The sequence below is a fragment of the Hypanus sabinus genome, chromosome X1, assembly GCF_030144855.1.
Source record: "Hypanus sabinus isolate sHypSab1 chromosome X1, sHypSab1.hap1, whole genome shotgun sequence".
Taxonomy (NCBI): domain Eukaryota; kingdom Metazoa; phylum Chordata; class Chondrichthyes; order Myliobatiformes; family Dasyatidae; genus Hypanus; species Hypanus sabinus.
Genome location: NC_082738.1, coordinates 65,135,694 through 65,154,118, shown reverse-complemented (window position 1 = coordinate 65,154,118; position 18,425 = coordinate 65,135,694). Strand labels below are relative to the sequence as shown.

Genomic DNA, 18,425 nt, shown 5'->3' with positions numbered 1-18,425 from the left:
TATCTGGGTTGAACTCCATCTGCCACTTCTCAGCCCAGTTTTGCATCCTATCAATGTCCTGCTGTAACCTCTGACAGCCCTCCACACTATCCACAACACATCCAACCTTTGTGTCATCAGCAAATTTACTAACCCATCCCTCCACTTCTTCATCCAGGTCATTTATAAAAATCACAAAGAGAGGGGGTCCCAGAACAGGGGTGGCAAAGATGATCCAAAAGGAAACCAGAAAAGACCCCACACTGTTTTAGGACTACATGGTAATCCAAAATAGCTAGAAAGTGCAGCAGAAATTCCAGCTCACACATTTTTACCAGCACCAGGATGAACTTGTCTGAATGATTTGGGGATTGAGAATTGTTTGTTTCCAAGCTGAGAGCTAAAGTGTTGTAGAAGCTACATGCTACATCTATGTATGTTTAAAATGGAAAAAGTTGAATTGATGCTTTGTCTGGTGGCCTGGGATAGATCAGTAGGTCAAGCTGCTTGCTGTGCACTTTGAGATGCCAAGACGTTCAGAAGATGCCAAGAGCAACACCTCTCCATCCCCGGGAATGGCCTGCATTGCCCTGGCAGAGGATTCATGTGAATTTGACCAGATCACTCATGGGCACAAATTTCTCATTAGTAGTTGCCAGAAGTGTTCCCAACAGTCTCCACTATAGCCTTGCACACTGTTGGAGTCTCTTCTCAAGGATTAATGTTCCAGAACACTTAGTCAGTGACAATGGACCACAGTTTGTTGTCTAACCGTTTCAGTTATTCCTGAAAATGAATAAAATAAGACTTATTACATCTACACCATATCACCTAACTACAAATGGAAAAGTTTTTCCAGAGTCTAAAGCAGGGGTCGGCAACCTGCGGCTCCGGAGCCGCACGCGCTCTTTCGTCTCTGTGCTGCAGCTCCCTGTGGCTTTGGAAAATAAAAGATGAGTATTTAATTAAAATATATTTTATGTTAGTTAGTTAGTTTTTGAAAAGTAATTCTAAATTTGAAGATTATGGTGATCTTGTACAATCTAAATAAAACGTGTTTTTGTCGATATTAATATACGTCACCACGGCCAATGCCTGACACCTGCCAGTGCACGATTTCTTTAATTTTTCGATCCAAGGTAGGCTAACTATGGAGAATTCTAAAAAAAGAAAAGTGACTGAAGAAAACAGAACGTTTAATGATACGTGGACAGATTCATTTGCTTTCATTGCTGACGAGACTGGTTTACCGGTATGCTTAATATGCAATGAGAAACTAGCAAACAACAAAAAGTCAAATGTCGCAAGGCATTTCCAGAGTAAACACGCAGCCTTTGCTCAAAAAGATCTGGTTGGAGATGAGAGAAAAAAAGCCGTTTCGGAACTGATGTGGAACGTTGATCTGAGCAAAAATCATTTCAAGAAGTGGATGAAGTCTGGAAAATCAACTACATATGCTAGTTTTGTTGCCACCCAGGAAATAGTCAGGCACGGGAAGCAGTTTACAAATGGTGAATATATAAAAGAATCTTTAATTAAGATTTCAGAACATCTATTCACGGACTTTAAAAACAAAAGTGAAATTGTGCAGAAAATCAGGCATATGCCCCTCTCTGCAAAGACTGTCAAAGGCAGAACCATAAAAATGGCAGAAGACATCACAAGACAGCAAATTAAAGACATCAATTCAGCTGCAGCCTACTCGATTGCCTGTGACGAGTCTAAAGACATAGGTGATATTGAATAAATAGCGCTGTTCTGCCGGGCCACAGGAAGAAATGATTGAGTTGATACCTCTAAAAGGCCAAACACGGGGGGGAGGAGATCTGTGAGGCTGTCTTGAATTGTTTAAGAGCCAAATGAATAAAGACCACCCACCTGGTGTCAGTAGCTAGTGATGGGGCACCAAATATGACAGGAGCGCACAAGGGATTTGTGGCTTTACTGCAGAAGTCGCTGGACAGAAAGCTGCTGACTTTTCACTGCATCTTGCACCAAGAGGCACTGTGCGCTCAAACATTTCCTCCGGAATGCACAGAAGTAATGGATGGTGTCATTCAGATTGTCAATAAAATAATGGCAAAACGTTTAAATCACCATCAATTCCGTTTGTTACTGGACGAGCTGGAAAGCGCATATTCTGATCTCCTGCTGCACAACAAAGTCCGGTGGCTGTCCAGAGGGGAGGTGCTGAAATGCTTTGTCATGTGTCTGGAAGAAGTGAAAACTTTCCTGGGCAGCTAAGGGCTCACCTTTCCTGAGCTGGAACAGCCAGAGTGGCTGGAAAAGCTACACTTTATGGTAGACATGACAGCGCACCTGAACACGCTGAACACAGCTCTTCAGGGGAAAGGACGCACAGCCCTGCACATGTTGGAGGATATTTTGGCATTCGAGCGCAAGTTGACAGTGCTTGCCAGAGATTTACAGAAAGGCACCTTAATGCAACCCATTATAGTTTGTTTATACATATCATAAAGGCAAAAAAATGTTTATGCAGTGTTATTTCATTTTAAATGTCAAACGGGTTTTGTGGCTCCCAGTGTTTTCTTTTCTGTGGGAAACGTGTCAAAATGGCTCTTTCAGTGGTAAAGGTTGCCGACCCCTGGTCTAAAGAATGCACTGAAAGCAATATCAGGAAAACACGCTACATTGACACTGAACCAGAAGTTCACCAATTTCCTCCTTGAATATCGCAATGCAGCACCCTCCACAACCAACAACCCACCTGCTATGCTGTTCCTGTGTCCTCCCTTGCGTTCATGCTTGGATCTTCTCAAAACCAATCTCAGAATAAGTATTAGGGCTCCTAAACAAGGAGGTTCAATATTTCGCTCCTGGCAGGGGACTACAGAAGTGATCAAAAATGGGCACTTGGAACTAGACCACTCTCCTATACAGTAGAGATTGTGTCTGATGTCATCTGGAGATGACACATGGATCAGTTGTGGAGAGCAAAATCAATTGTAAGAGAAGAAAGGAGTCCAGAGCTGTCAGACCCACTTCTTGTAGTCCCAGAGTCAACTCCTACAACCACCACAGAGGAGTCCCAGAACCTGAGATTGTTTCGCAGCCACATCTCACCTACCAAGCAGAGTGACCGCCCCCCCCCCCCCACCAGTCAGGAAAGACGTTATCCCACCAGAGTAAGAAATCCTCCACAGAGATTAAATCTTTAGGCCTGAATGAGAAAATTTCTGGAGGCAAATACAATCATATTTAAGGGTCTTAGATAGGCACATGAATGTTCAAAGATTAGAGGGAGATGGACCTTGTGAAAGCAGAGGGATTGATCTGGTTAGGCATCTAATTAACAGTTTAATTAGTTCAACACAATAGCATGGGTGTAATGGCCTGTTCATGTGCTGTACAATTCTATGCTCTATCTTGTAACAGCGCTGTGGAAGAACTCTCACCAGCAGCATTGTAGCAGCCCAAGAAGGCAGCTTATGGCTGATATTTAAGACCATTTGTCAATGGGTTATAATGCAGACATTGCCATAGATGCTTTTTTTTTAAAAAAAGACAAGATTATTTGTCAGTTGTCTGCTTTTAACACTCTAGGACCAGCGAGCACAGCCTCAGAATAAAAGGATTCTGAGATGAGGTGAGGAGAAATTTCTTTAGCCAGAGGGTGATGATTCTGAGGAATTCATTACCACAGATGGCCAAGTCATTAGGTATATTTAAAGCAAAGGTTACAGGGTGAAGGCAGAAAAATGGGGTTGAGAGGGATAATAAATTGGCCACGGTGGAATTGCAGAACATTTATGATGTGCTCAATGGCTCAATTCTGCTCCTATTTCTCATGGTCTTAATACAATGAGCTGTAAGCAAACATGACAGGATACAAAAAGGTTCTTCAAAGTGTCATCTTTAAATGAGGAGAGGTAGAGAGGCAGAAAAGTACAGCGAGGGCACTTAGGGCACAGCTTCCAATAACACTGTCATGAAAATCAGAGTTGCACAAGAAACTGGGAATGTGAGAAGGCAGAATTCAGGACCAATGATCAGATTTCCCCTAATGTTGTCTGAGGTCTGTCAACTCAGCACTCATCACGGATCAAATCTGGTCTATTAGCATTTTCTACATGAGAAGCCAGAAAGTAATACAGAATCTGAATGATGTAAGAGCTATTATTGGCTTCAGTTATTAAGCAGGGAAGGAAGTTAACCAACTACTACACGTTTTTTAAAAAGGATTTAAAATAAGGTTTTAAGTATAGCTAACATCTGAAACAGTGGGTCAGTGTAATGCAGACACTGCAGGTTGCCTGTCTGACTGCTTACAGAAGACACGTGTTATCTGGTGCTGAAGCATTGATGCGAGCTGGCTCTAAATCAGCACAGAACAAGCAAGGTCAAGACCGATGATAGAACCCAATGTGAAATTGGAAAATAAATACAAAGGGAGACATAGAAGGTCAGAAATCAAAGAGTGAGGCAGGTGGAGACATTGAGGTCAAAGATTAAGAGGAGATGATCAACACAGGCAACAATTGCAGACAAATATGATTAAGTTCAGTTTAGGAAAACCACACAGGGGAACACATAAGTTCATTAAATGCATCAAGCAGGGCATTAATAAATTCTTGTGCATTCAAATCATAAATGGTGTACAAATTTCTCTCTCCCAGGTGTTACTATAAGTGATTAAGTTATTTAAGACACTATCTTATTGAAGTGTTGTTTTCAAAGATCTGTCCTTGTTTCAAAGCAGACTTCTGATGAAGAAGGAAATTTGCTGATTTGCTGATAATCAATCCATGTTAGTTAAGACCTGGAATCAACTGGTTTAATTTTTAGATTTTGGCTTATATATTGCTCAATAGTGTCCAAAATCATTCACAATACCAAGTAGTTTAAAGCATTTTCATATCTCAGAAACTTCATTTCATTGTTAGCTTTAATAGAAACTTGACTTCTGTACTTCATCCCGAAATGTGCAAAACTTAAAACAAACACTTACCAAATGTTATTTTCTCTCCATATTTTATTCATTGATTCAACATTTTTCAGAATAAAGTTTTAAATCACTTTCTATATACCTCAAGGAAACCTAAACATCTCCTTGTGATGGATGTTAGCATCCTGGGCCAGTGGGTCTCTTGATTTTTTGTGAAGCTTGCTTTCTGAACACAGGAACTGCCACTTGTCGTGATCTAACAGACGCAAGTAAACTTCCAACTAATACTTGTTTAGCTTCTGGTTGAAAATGGGAGACAGTTTTCAGTTCTTAATGTAAATGGCAAGCAGTAATTAATTTGAAGTTAAAACAAAGTACTGTTTATACAGCAGCTTTGCAAATAAGCTCTGTAGAAAGCAGACGCTTTATCTATAGAAGTAGGATATAGCTCGCTACACATTGTTCATTGCTGCTTGAAGGGTGCAGTAAAAGACAATGGATTATTTAATTTGCCTTGTTTCAAAACAGACAAGGAGATTTAAGTTGCTTAGTTCAAGGAAGCTTGCAGACCAGATGGATAATATCATTTAGCATATCAAATAACTGACCTGTTAATATTGTATCAGAAGTTAGCTTTACAGCATTTGGCTCATATCCCTCTACTGGTCTAAATGTCTTTAAAACATTTAATTATACCTACTGAAAATTGCAACACTATACTTTATATCATTCCATTGTTTTTATGTTTGTCACAATATTTATTGCTGTTATTATTTCCATAAACAGGCAAGGAATCTAGCCTGCCAGTCACCCTTGGGCAGGGTATAGGACCTGTTTAGCCCCTCCCCCTCCCCGATCAGGGTCACGTGAAACCATGGGAGCAGGTGATGAATGGTCACATGAGTAGCTGATGCAGATCACAAGTCCTGGTTATGCCATCACTGATGCCAGGCAGACAATCTCCAGAGTATCGATGATGTCTGGGGTCACCCGTCTTGTAAAGACACTGCCCAGAAGGCAGCAATGGCAGACCACGACGGTAGAAAAATTTGCCATGAACAATCATGGTCATAGACCATGATCTTCCACGTCAGCCACCACAGCACATGATGATGAAATGTCAACAAACTTGTTTCATATATCTACCACACACTGAAAAAGCTACCTCTAAGGACTCTTTTAAATTTACCCTCTCGGGTTAGATGTCCCTCACCGTCCATGATTTTCTATAATTCTCATCAGCCCCATTCCTAGTTTTTCTTGTAACGCTTACACTTATTCTGACCAATGCCCTCTCAACACGCTTTGATTCTTTTTGCCATTAGCATACATATTAAGAGATGATACTTAAGTGCTTATATGTGGAATGATCTGTCTAGATGGTACACAAACAAGCACTTTTCAATGCATCTCAGTACGTTTGACAGTAAAAAACCAATACCAACACATTTTCTCCATGCATTACTGTACAGAATTTGAGTGGGAACCAGCACATCTTTTGACTGTGGCAGATCCACCTCTCTGTAAAGAACTTACCTTTGACATCTCCCCCCCCCCCCCCACCACCCCTTATCTTGTAATTTTGCCCTTAGAGAAGTCTAAGGCTATCTACTCTATCTATGCCTCTTATCTTGTACACCTCTATCAAGTCACCTCTCATCCTCCCTCACTCCAAGGAGAAAAGCCTTAGCTCGCTCAATCTACCTGCATAAGACATGCTCTTTAGTCCAGGCAGCATCCTGGTAAGTCTCCTCTGAACTGTCTTTAAAATTTTCACATCCTCCCTATAATGAGTCAACTAGAACTGAACACAGTAATCCAAGAGCGGGTTAACCAGGGTTTTATAGAACTGCAACCTTACTTCACTAAAATAAAACACAAAGATATCTGCAGATGCTGGAAATTCAAGCAACACACACAAAATGCTGGTGGAACGCAGCAGGTCAGGCAGCATCTATAGGAAGAAGCACTGTTGACGTTTCAGGCCAAGACTCTTCATCAGGACGTCCTGATGAAGGGTCTCAGCCTGAAATGTCGAAGGTGCTTCTTCCTATAGATGCTGCATGACCTGCTGCATTCTACCAGTATTTTGTGTGTCATTAAAATAAATGGTTGTTTGTGGGAGTTTGTATTCTAGCAGTGATCACATGATAAAGCATTTAACAGGCTGTAAAAATACTTTGGGAGGTGCTGAAATTATGGAGGAACAGTTTTAAATCCAAGTCTTTTCCCCCCCTTTATTACAACAGGATGCTCCAATCACCACACCAGGCATAGTTGGTAACTCAAGACACACAAATCAAAGTACTACTCATAAATCAGATCTCTAGCTGCTGAGACCAAACAAAATCCTTACTGCCTGTTGCTTTGTAATTGGTATACTGAATACTTAAAGCATTTATTACAATATGGCGATTCATTGCTACCAATACATGAGATTGTGCAAATGCTGGAAATCCAGAGCAACACACAAAATACTGGAGGAACTCAGCAGGTCAGGCAGCATCTATGAAGAGGAATAAACAGTTGATATTTCAGGCCACTGACCAGACCGCAAAAACAAGGAGAAAAAAATCAATTTAAAAGCATTTTTAATGGTTTGAAATATACAAAAATCAGGTCATTAAAAATTTTGCCATTAAATTTTCTAAATACTTAAAAGTTTTATACTTTTTCTTTGATTAAAAAGTATCAAATGAATCACACGGTTATTTACAGATTAATTTGTACAAAACAGATCAAAGGTGTTATACCTGACTGTGAAGATACCTTTCTGATAACCAAATACAATTGATCATTATTTACACTGCATACAAGTTGGTGAAACACAATCTCATAACTACGTTCTGAAAATTTGCCCTTCTGTAACTCCCTGCTGATTAGTTGGTGAACATCTGCCACTTGGTGTAGCAGTCATTCAGAAAATTAATGCTGCCAAGCTCTGATGTTACATTGCACTGAAATTGCTGGTTTCAGGCAGGGCAATTGACCAAGTGAATTAATCATCACAATAGATCTGGTTCCTACTGCTATATCAACTTCTGCTGGATTGTGTTTATGTGTACACATCAGGCAACAGCAGTATCAAGCTCAGGTTAAACAGCAGCTGTGAAAAGCAGTTTTTAAGATGAAACTTTCACATGCAGAAAGAAAGTGCAGTGAGTATTATTTCTGCAAATGGAATAAAAGGCAGCTACTGCTTGGCAACGTCCCCAAGTTAACTAAACCCAGTCATTCTTGACAAATATCAATTTACACTATTGTAAACAGAGGCACAGTAACAGTTTTACACACAAATTCTTAAATTCAGCAGGGAGTGGACAATTCCAGGAAACAATAACAATCTTTCCAAGAAATATAGAGGAGGGGAGATCTCCTGGCTGAGAAAAGGTCCATAATGGGGAAAAGGGAATGCAAAAGGAATCACAAAACTGAATGTGCATGTGGATCTACCTATAGGTTAATCAATCTATATGCAGTGCACAATTCCAGTTCTCCTCATTTTTAAGGTACCTGGTAACACTTCAGCGCTGACATTTCCTGCTTAATTTTGCACCACCAATAGTCATACTGAAGTTACAGGTTTTATTCAGCCACTTGGAGAGAGATTCACAGTTTGCCTAGCTCCATCACTACCCATGTGTGTAACACTACTGGAAACCACTGGCTGATATCAAAACAACTGCAAAGCAAAACCTGCAGTTCTAGAAACCAAACAAAAAAGAGTGCTCAAGAAGTGTGTGGAGGTAAGGTGCACTGTAAGCAGTCTCCCAGCTCAAACTCTTCTTCAGTGAATCGAAGCAAGGTTTCTGGGTCAAAGTAGTACAAAATGCCCAGGAAGAGATCAGACTGAGTCTGAAGAGTCAATGCTGTCAGTATCCACGTGGATATTGTGAAGAGAGAATCTGTGCATCAGATCTTCAGAAGAGTCAAAGATTCTCTCCACAGATGTTACCTGACCCAGGAATTACCAGCACTTTCTTTTCATGCTATATATAATAAACTTGTCACTTGTATTTTAAATACAGAAATTTAAAAACAGATCCCACCGGCACAGCTAGTAGAGCCATTGCCTCATGGCTCCAGTAACCGAGATTTAATGCTGCCTTTGGGTGCTGGCTGTGTGGAGTTTGCATGATCTTCCTGTGGCTACATTGGTTTATCCCACTCCCCAGGACTCCAGCATTCTACCACACCAAAGATGTGTAAGTGGTAGTTCAACCGGGCAATGTTAAAAATTACATGGGTGAAAAAATTGATGGAAATGTGGTTACAGAAAACATTAATGGAAAATGGGATTATTCAGAGCTGACATAGACTCGATGGGTCAAATACCTTCCTTCCACATCATATGAAAATATAACTGCCTCAGGTTTACCTGCTCATCAATGTTTACCTTAATGGGGCTAGCACATATTAATAATGAAACATTGATACCCTGTCCCTTACCCTGGGCAAAGCAGCACAGTGAGATTCAGCTGGGGGGGGGGGGCAAACACAAGTCACCCAATTCCTTTGGTTGGTTTCCTTTTTGCACTGACACCCTTCATAAACTCCACCAGCATCTTTGGTTGTACTTGTCTGCTGATGGGAAATGGGGGGGGGGGGCTCAGCATCAATTAGCATTAGGAATATTTCCCTGAGTAATACTGATTTCCAGGTCCTGACATTTCTTCTCCCAGGAAAGGCAAGTCTGGCAGCTACTGTTTTGTTTTTGCATAAATTGTCTTCTGAAAGGAACTTGGCTCTTGTTCATATTTGCAGTCCGATTCACTTCCTCATGAAGTTCTTCTCTAAGGCTGCAGGCGTCCGCTGTATGGAGTGAATATTGCGTTTCACACGGTCTTCTAACGAAGATGTAGCAGTGCTTTGTAGTTTCATTTTGCTGAAAGAAACAAATAAGGTAAAAATGTTATCAACCAAAATTTCTCAATACTCTTATGTAGAACACAAGAAATTTTAATGAATGTCTTTTTCTCCAACAAATCCATGTAAGATGCCTTTAGCATTGTCAGATGCAGAACAATGATTGGTACACCTGTCTCACCCAAGCAGAGGCAATACTACCTGAGTTTGTAATGGTACGCAAGACAAACATTGATAAATTGAGAGAGTAGTCAAAGCACTTGGGATCTTGGGACTGATAGAGGATTGGGCCACAACTAGGTCAAATTCTGATCACCACATCTGAAAGTTATGAAGTTTGCAGTGAGTGTTGCAGACCCTTTGGCCCAGCTTGTCCATACCCATCTGCTCACCTTTGGCCATTGTACCCATGCACTTATCCAAAAGTCTGTTATCTGCCTCAACTACTTCATCTGGCAACTTGTTCCATGTAATCACCATTTGAGGCCATAAGACATAAAAACAGGATTAGGCCATTCAGCCCATCAAGTCTACTCTGCCATTCCATAATTGATTTATTATTCCTCTCAAACCCATTCTCCTGTATTCATCCCGTAACCTTTGATGCCCTTCCTAAGGCCTTTCAATAGGTTTCTATGAGTTCCCCACCCTTCACTCTTTTAAACTCCAGCGAGTACAAGGCCAAGCCATCAAATGCTCCTCATATGCTAACAATTTCATTGTTGTCAACTAGGATCATTCTCGTCAGCCTCCTCTGAACCCTCTCCAATGCCAGCACAGAAAAGGGACCTAAAACTTCTCCCATACTCCATACAGTCTGATCAATGGCTTATAAAGCATCAGCTTTACATATTCTAGTCATCTCAGAATGAATGTTAACATTGCATTTGCCTTCCTGACATCAACTAAACCTGCAAGTTAATCTTTAGGGGATCCTACATGAGGATTCAAGTGTCTTTGAATTTTCTCCCTGTTTCGAAAATATTCAATGCCTTTATTCCTTCTACCAAAGTTCATGGCCGTACACTTCCCTGCACTGTCCATCTGTCACTTCTTTACCCATTCTCCTAATCTGACATTCTCCCTCACATCCTATTTAAATCTTTCACTCTCACCTTAAACCTATGCCCTTTAGTTTTCAGTTGCCAAGGAAGGGGAACTAAAAGATAGAGGGTATAAGTTTATCTTGTGCATCTCTACAATGTCACCCCTGAATCTCCTATGTTCCAATCAATAAAGTCATAGCTTTCCCAACCTCTCCCTATAACTCAGAGCCTTGTAACCTGGCAGAGTGCAGAAGAGATAAACTCAAATGGTTCCAGGAATAAATGCTTTCAAATACAAGAAGCTGGGGCTGCTTGAAGAAGGCGGAGAGGGGATTTGTCAAACGATACAAGATGACTGTAGTGATGATTAAAATAAAACCAGAGCCTTCAGTAGGTTAAGTTAGTGAGAATGCAGAAAAGATTAAAAGATGTTACAGATCCCATCACACAAAGCATCCTCACATCAGCTGCTACTGTCTGGTTTGGTGCAGCATCCTCTCACAATGTACAATTAATGCCCTGCTATACTGTAGGTATTTCATTTTAGCAGTTCTGTGAGAGCAGTCTTTTCTGCTTTCGGCCTGTTTGGGTTTGAGCTGAAATAAGAGGCTTGTTTTTCAACTTAGGAGTGTGGTGTTAGCCAATCAGGATGGCAGAATTGGGAGAAGGTTCTAGAGAATGTGGGGCAGTGATCTTGGTTGGTGGGAGCTGGGAGAAGACGGGAGGGAAGATGATGGAGGCTGCTGTCCTTGTTGCACAAGGTGATTTGTGTAAATGAATGGCTTTGAGGAGAAAGGACCAATACTCCCATGGGAGAGTCTGTTTGATCAAGATGAATTTTGAGTGACACTCAGAAGGGTTCAGCATGTGTTACAGACAAGTTCAAGATTTGAGCTCCACCATGCATATTTGACTGTTTAAGTATAATGGGCCCTTTTTGTTTTTTCTTTCTCTTAGTAACTGCTTGCTTAAGTTAACATTCTTAAATATACTTGTTAATTGTATGCAGTGCACAATCTGTTATTTCCTGCCAATGGGTGATTGCCAGGGGCAGTAAATCATACAGCATTCACACAAACCAGGGTTTGGGTAGGCAAGACATCACAACCTCATGGATTTGGTGGGACCAAAGTCATATACACCCTAGACATGTGAAGCCTGAGAAAGGTGGGTTTCTTGTCACAGAATCCAGTGGCTGTTAGCGAAGGCCTAACGAGCTGCATTTCCAGAGACACCCAGTAAGAGGCGGTTTCATACAAAACTACAGTGAACTGTCAGATCAGCAGAATGGCTGCAATCTGCCATCACTGCAGGATGTGTTTGCGTCTAAGACAGAAGCAGGTAGGAAAAATCATTGTGGACACTACCCACATGGCAAACTGTCTTCCAAAAGCTCCCTTCTGGATAGCTCTAAGGGCTATTAAAATGAAAACTTAATGCCATCTTAAAAGCTTCTTCCCCCAGGCAGCTAATCTGATCAACCATTCTAGTTAGCACCCCCACCCCATGTATATATTACCCCTGTCACTTTACTCCACTATAAACACTAACAGAATTGTTATAAAGCTGTTACATTATAAATACATGCCGGTATTTATGCATACTTTATTCCATATCCGTACTTTATCTCAAACTTTATTTTTTATACAATTCTTTATAATAGTTGTATTTTTTTTTGTTACATGTCACACCCTGAGCAACAAACCACAGCAAATAATTAATACATGTAAATATATACTGGAGGGCTTGAATTATCAGCAGAGATTGGATGGGCTGGGTCTGTTTTCCCTGGAGGAAAGGTAGCTCAAAGGTGACATGACTGAGGTAAGAGAAGGGAGTACCTGTTCCCCATGTCAGGGATAAGAAAAAGTAGAGAGCGCAAGTTTCAGGTGAGAGAGCAGGTTTAATGTAGCTAGTCCACTATATTTATGCCAACCATTGTGCCCAAGTATAGTAATCTTTCTTGCCTTATGCCTCTATGCTCAGCCCATTCCAATATCTGGGCAGATAGCTTTTTAATGTTGTTACTGTTTCTTCCTCCACCACCTCAATCCAGATGCCAACCACAATTTGTGTTAAAAATTTATCTCTCAGATCCCTTTATAACCTCTCCTCTCACCTTAAACCTATACTCTCTAATTTCATTTGTTCCTACCACAGGAAACAGACACTAGCAATCTACCCTATCTATGCAACTCAATTTTATACACAAGAGAACATCTGCAGTTGCTTGAAATTCTGATGAAGGGGTCTTGGCCCAAAACTTTGACTGTACTCTTTTCCATAGATCCTGGCCTTCTGAGTTCTTCCAGCATTTTCTGTGTCATTTTTAGACTATAAGATAACAGAGCAGAATTTGGCCATTTGGCCTATCGAGTCTACTCTGCCATATCATTAATTTTCTCCTCAGCCCCAATCTCTGCCTTCTCCCTGTATCCCTTCATTCAATTAAGAATCTATCACTCTCTGCCTTAAATATACAATAAGACGTCCTCCACTGTTGCCTGTGGCAAAGATTCCATAGATTCACCACTGTAAAGAAATTTCTCCTCATCTCCATTCTAGAAATATGCCCCTCTACTCTGAGGCTCCGCCCTCTGGAATTAGCCTCTTCCAGCATCGGAAACATCCTCTCCACATCCACTCTTTCAAGGCCTTTCACCATTCGATAGGTTGGTGGGTACACAGAGTGGTGATTGCGTGGAATGCACTGCCAGCAAAGGAACTGGAGGTGAATACAATAGGGTCTTTAAGAGACTCTTAGATAGGTACATGGAGCTTCAAAAAAAAAATAGAGGGCTATGTGGTAGGGAAATTCTAGGCAGTTTCTAGAGTAAGTTACATGGTCTGTACAAAATTGTGGGCTGAAGAGCCTGTAATGTGCTGTAGATTTCCATATTTCTATGCTTTAATGAGGTCATCTCTCATTCTCCTGAATTCTAATGAATACAGGTCCAGAACATCAAATGCTCTTCATGTGACAAGCCATTCAATCCTGGGATCATTTTCGTGAACCTCCTTTAAACCTCTCCAGCTTCAGCACGTCCTTTCTAAGATAAGGGATCCACAATGCTCCATGAGGCCTTAAAAGTGCTTTATGAAGTCTCCACATTAAATCCTTGCTTTTACATTCTAGTCCTCTTGAAAAGAATGTTAACATTGCATTTGCTTTCCTCACCACAACCTCCAAATTAACTTTTAGGGAATCCTGCACAAGGACTCACAACTCCCTCTGCGCTTCAGTTAAAAAATAGTCTATCCTTTCATTTCTTCTACAAAGTGCATGACCATACACTTCCCAACACTGTATTCCCACTGCCATTTCTATGCCCATTCTCCTCATCTGTCTAAGTCCTTCTGTAGCCTCTCTACTTCCTCAAAACTACCTGCCCCTTCACCTGTCTTCGTATCATCTACAAACTTTGCAACAAAGCCATTAAATCCAACATCCAAAGCATTGACATATAACGCAAAAAGAATTAGTCCCAACGCTGTCATCAGCAGCCAACCAGAAAAGGATCCCTTTATTCCCACTCTTTATCTCCTGCCAATCAGCCATTGCTTTATCCATGCCAGAATCTTTCCTGCAATACCACGGGCTCATAGCTTGTGAAGCAGGCTCATGAGTGGCACCTTGTCAAAGGCCTTCTGAAAATCCAAGTACACAACATCAACTGATTCTCTCTCCTTTGTCTATCCTGCTTGTTCTTTCTTCAAAGAATTCCAACAGATTTCTCAGGCAACATTTTCCCTTGAGGAAACTATTTGATTTGATCGATTTGATCATGTGCCTCCATGTACCCTAAGAGCTCATCCTTAATAATCAACTCCAACATCTTCCCAAGCACTAAGATCAGATTAACTGGCTTATAGTTTCCTTTCTTCTGCTTCTCTTCCTTCTTTAAGAGTGGAGGGACATTTGCAATTTTGCAGTCTTCTGGAGCCATTCCAAATCCTCGTGATTTTAGAAAGATCATTACAAATGTTTCCACAATCTCGACAGCCACCTCTTTCAAAACCCTGGGGTGTACAATTTGGTCCAGGTGACTTATCTGCCTTTAGACCTTTCAGTTTCCTAAGAACCTTCTCTCTAGTTATGGTAACTTCACACACTTCATGACCCCTGACATCTGAAACTTCCACCATTCTGCCAGTGTCTTCTACAGTGAAGACTGATACAAAATACTTATTCAGTTCGTCCATCGTTTTCTTGTCCCTCATTACTGTCTCTCCCGTTTTCAGCAGTCTGTTATCTACTCTCAGCTCTCTTATTTTCATATATCTGAAGAAATTTTTGCCATCCTCTTAATATTATGGCTAGCTTACCTTCATATTCCATCGTTTCCTTCTTTATGATTTTTTAGTTGCCTTCTGTTGCTTTTAAAAAGCTTCCCAATTCTCTAACTTCCCACTAATTTTTGCTGTATTATATGCCCTCTGGCTTTGCTTTGACTTCTCTTATTAGCCATGGTTGAATCATTTTGCCTTTAGAATATTGCTTCTTTGGGATGTACATATCCTGCGTCTTCTGAAGTGCTTCAAGAAATTCCAGCCATTGGTGCTCTGCTGTCAACCCTGCCAGTGTTTTTTCCCAATCAATTTTGGCCAGCTCTTCTCTCATGCCTTTGTAATTCCCTTTATTGCACTGTAATACTGATACATTTGAATTTAGCTTCTCATTCTCAAATTTCAGGATGAATTCAATCATATTATGATCTTTTACCTTAAGCTCTCTTAGCAGTTCTGTTTCATTGCACACACCCAATCCAGAACAGCTGATCCGTTAGTGCAGTGGTCCCCAACCACTGGGCTGCAAAGCATGTGAAACCGGGCCGCGAGGAAACGATATGATCTGGTGGTATGAAGCACTGCAGCAGACTCATATCGATTCATACCGGCAAATCATATCATTTCCTTGTGGCCCGGTAGCACATACTTTGCAGCCTGGTGGTTGGGGACCACTGCCTTAGTGGATTCAACCACAAGCTGCTCTAAAAAGCCACCTTGTAGGCACTCTAGAAATTCCCCCTCCTGGAATTCAGCACCAACCTGATTTTCCCAATCTACCTGTAAAATGAAGTCCTTTTGGCATGCATTTTCTACCCCGTTGTAACTTGTAGGCCACATCCTGACTACTGTTTGTGGGTCTGTATACAAATCCCATCAGGATCTTTTTATCCTTGCAATTCCTTAGTTCTATCCACAATGGTTCAACACCTTCTGACCATATGTCACCTCTTTCTAATGATCTGATTTCATTTTTTTAATCCACAGAGCAACGCCACCCCTCTGCCTTCCTAGCTGTCCGTTTGATATAATGTGTATCTTTGGACATTAATATCCCAGCCATAATCTTCTTTCAGTCATGATTAAGTGATGCCTACAACATCATACATGTCAATCTGCAACTATGCTGCAAGTCCATCTACCTTATTCTGTATGCATTCAAATACCACTTCAGTCCTATTCAATTATTTTCTGCCTTTTACATTTCAACTCATCCCATTGACTGCAATTTTGCCCTTTCAACAGCCTCTCCTCACGACACATTGCCTGTTTGTAAACCTGCTAGCTTATCTTCAGCACGATCACTCGCCTTTCCAACAATACTTATTGCATTGAAATATCTGCAGCTCAGGATACAAGTCACACCATGCTCAACCTTTTGCTTTCTGACTTTGTCGGAATTCTTACCAACATCTGCCTCCATAACCTCTCCATTAACTGTTCAAACACTCTGGTTCCCATCACCCTGCATCTCTAGTTTAAACCCCACTGTGCAGCATTAACAAACATTACAGATTTTATAAAGTTCAACTGTATCACCTTCAACCTTCTTTGCTGGAAAACAGATCCACCAAATTCAAGCCCTCCAATCCACGTAGAAGTGCGATCCCTAGAGTCAAGTATGATGTTCTCCCAAGGGGTGACTGCTGTAATGGCAAACACTTGTGGGTGAAAGTTTTAATGCGGGGAGGCTGATGCATGGGCAGCACAGTCCTTGATAGATTGGGGTCAGTGTCTAAACAAAGACAGAAAACCTACAGCACATACAGGCCCTTCGGCCCACAATGCTGTGCCAAACATGTACTTATTTAGAAATTACCTCGGGTTACCCATAGCCCACTATTTTTCTAAGCTCCATGTATCTATCCAGCAGTCTCTTGAAAGACGATATTACATCCGCCCCCACCACCATTGCCGGCAGCCCATTCCACGCACTCACCACTCTGAGTAAAAAAATTACCCCATACATCTCTTCTGTACCTAGTTCCAAGCACCTTAAAACTATGCCCTCTCATGTTAGCCATTTCAGCCCTAGGAAAAAGCCTCTGATGAACCACACGATCAATGCCTTCCACACTGCCAAGAGTCTTACCATTAATACTATATTCTGCCATATTTGACCTATCAAAATGAACCACCTCACATTTATCTGGGTTAAACTCCATCTGCTACTTCCCAGCCCAGTTTTGCATCCTATCAATGTCCCGCTGTAACCACTAACAGCCCTCCACACTATCCACAACACCCCCAATTTTTGTGTCATCAACAAATTTACAATCCATCCTTTCACTTCCTCATCCAGGTCATTTATAAAAATCACGAAGAGTAAGGGTCCCAGAACAGATCCCTGAAGCACACCACTGGTCATCAAACGCCATACAGAATATGACCCGTCTACAACCACTCTTTGCCTTCTGTGGGAAAACCAATCCCGAATCCACAAAGCAATGTCCCCTTGGATCCCATGCCTCCTTACTTTCTCAATAAGCCTTGCATGGGGTACCTTATCAAATGCCTTGCTGAAATCCATATACACTACATCTACTTCTCTTCCTTCATCAAGATGTTTAGTCACATCCTCAAAAAATTCAATCAGGCCTTTGACAAAACCATGCTGACTATTCCTAATCATATTATGCCTCTCCAAATGTTCATAAATTCTACCTCTCAGGATCTTTTCCATCAAGTTATCAATGACTGACGAAGATTCACTGGTCTATAATTTCCTGGGCTATCTCTACTCCCTTTTTTCAATAAGGGAACAACATCTGCAACCCTCCAATCCTCTGGAGCCCTTCCTGTCCCCATTGATGATGCAAAGGTCATTGCTAGAGGCTCAGCAATCTCCTCCCTCGCCTCCCACAGTAGCCTGGGATACATCTTGTTCAGTTGTTCAGTCCCAGAGACTTATCCAACTTGATGCTTTCCAAAAGCTCCAGCACATCCTCTTTCTTAATGTCTATATTCTCAAGCTTTTCAGTCCACTGCAAGTCATCCCTACAACTGCCATGGTCTTTTTCTGTAGTGTTACGTATTCAGGCAACAATAAATATATGAGTTCGGCAAGGGTTTTTTATAACAAACAACACGTTTATTAAACACAGAAAACAAACCCCCCCAAAAGTAAACAAACACTAACGCAACCGGAAACAGCTGCTGAGCGGCAGCCCAAACAGTTCTTAAAGTGATATTGCAAAAACAGTTCTTAAAAGTGGCATTGCCAAAAACAGTTCTTTAAAGTGGTATTGCCAAAAGTTCGATATGCTCACAGTCCATTTTAAAAGGAGAGACTTTATAGGACGATTTAAATTCTCTTTCACGTCGCTTGGCTTCGATCCCCG

The 18,425-nt window shown here is 41.2% G+C and overlaps 1 protein-coding gene across 1 annotated transcript in view; it reads right to left on the bottom strand.

Moving 5' to 3' along the window:
- Positions 1–7,447: 7,447 nt before the first annotated feature.
- Positions 7,448–18,425, bottom strand: part of cwc25 (CWC25 spliceosome associated protein homolog) — a 46,847-nt gene continuing 35,869 nt past the window's right edge. The window contains exon 10 of the mRNA XM_059956670.1: positions 7,448–9,770. Coding sequence (XP_059812653.1) covers positions 9,656–9,770 — 115 coding nt within the window. The 3' untranslated portion in view covers positions 7,448–9,655. The remainder of the gene's footprint in view (positions 9,771–18,425) is intronic.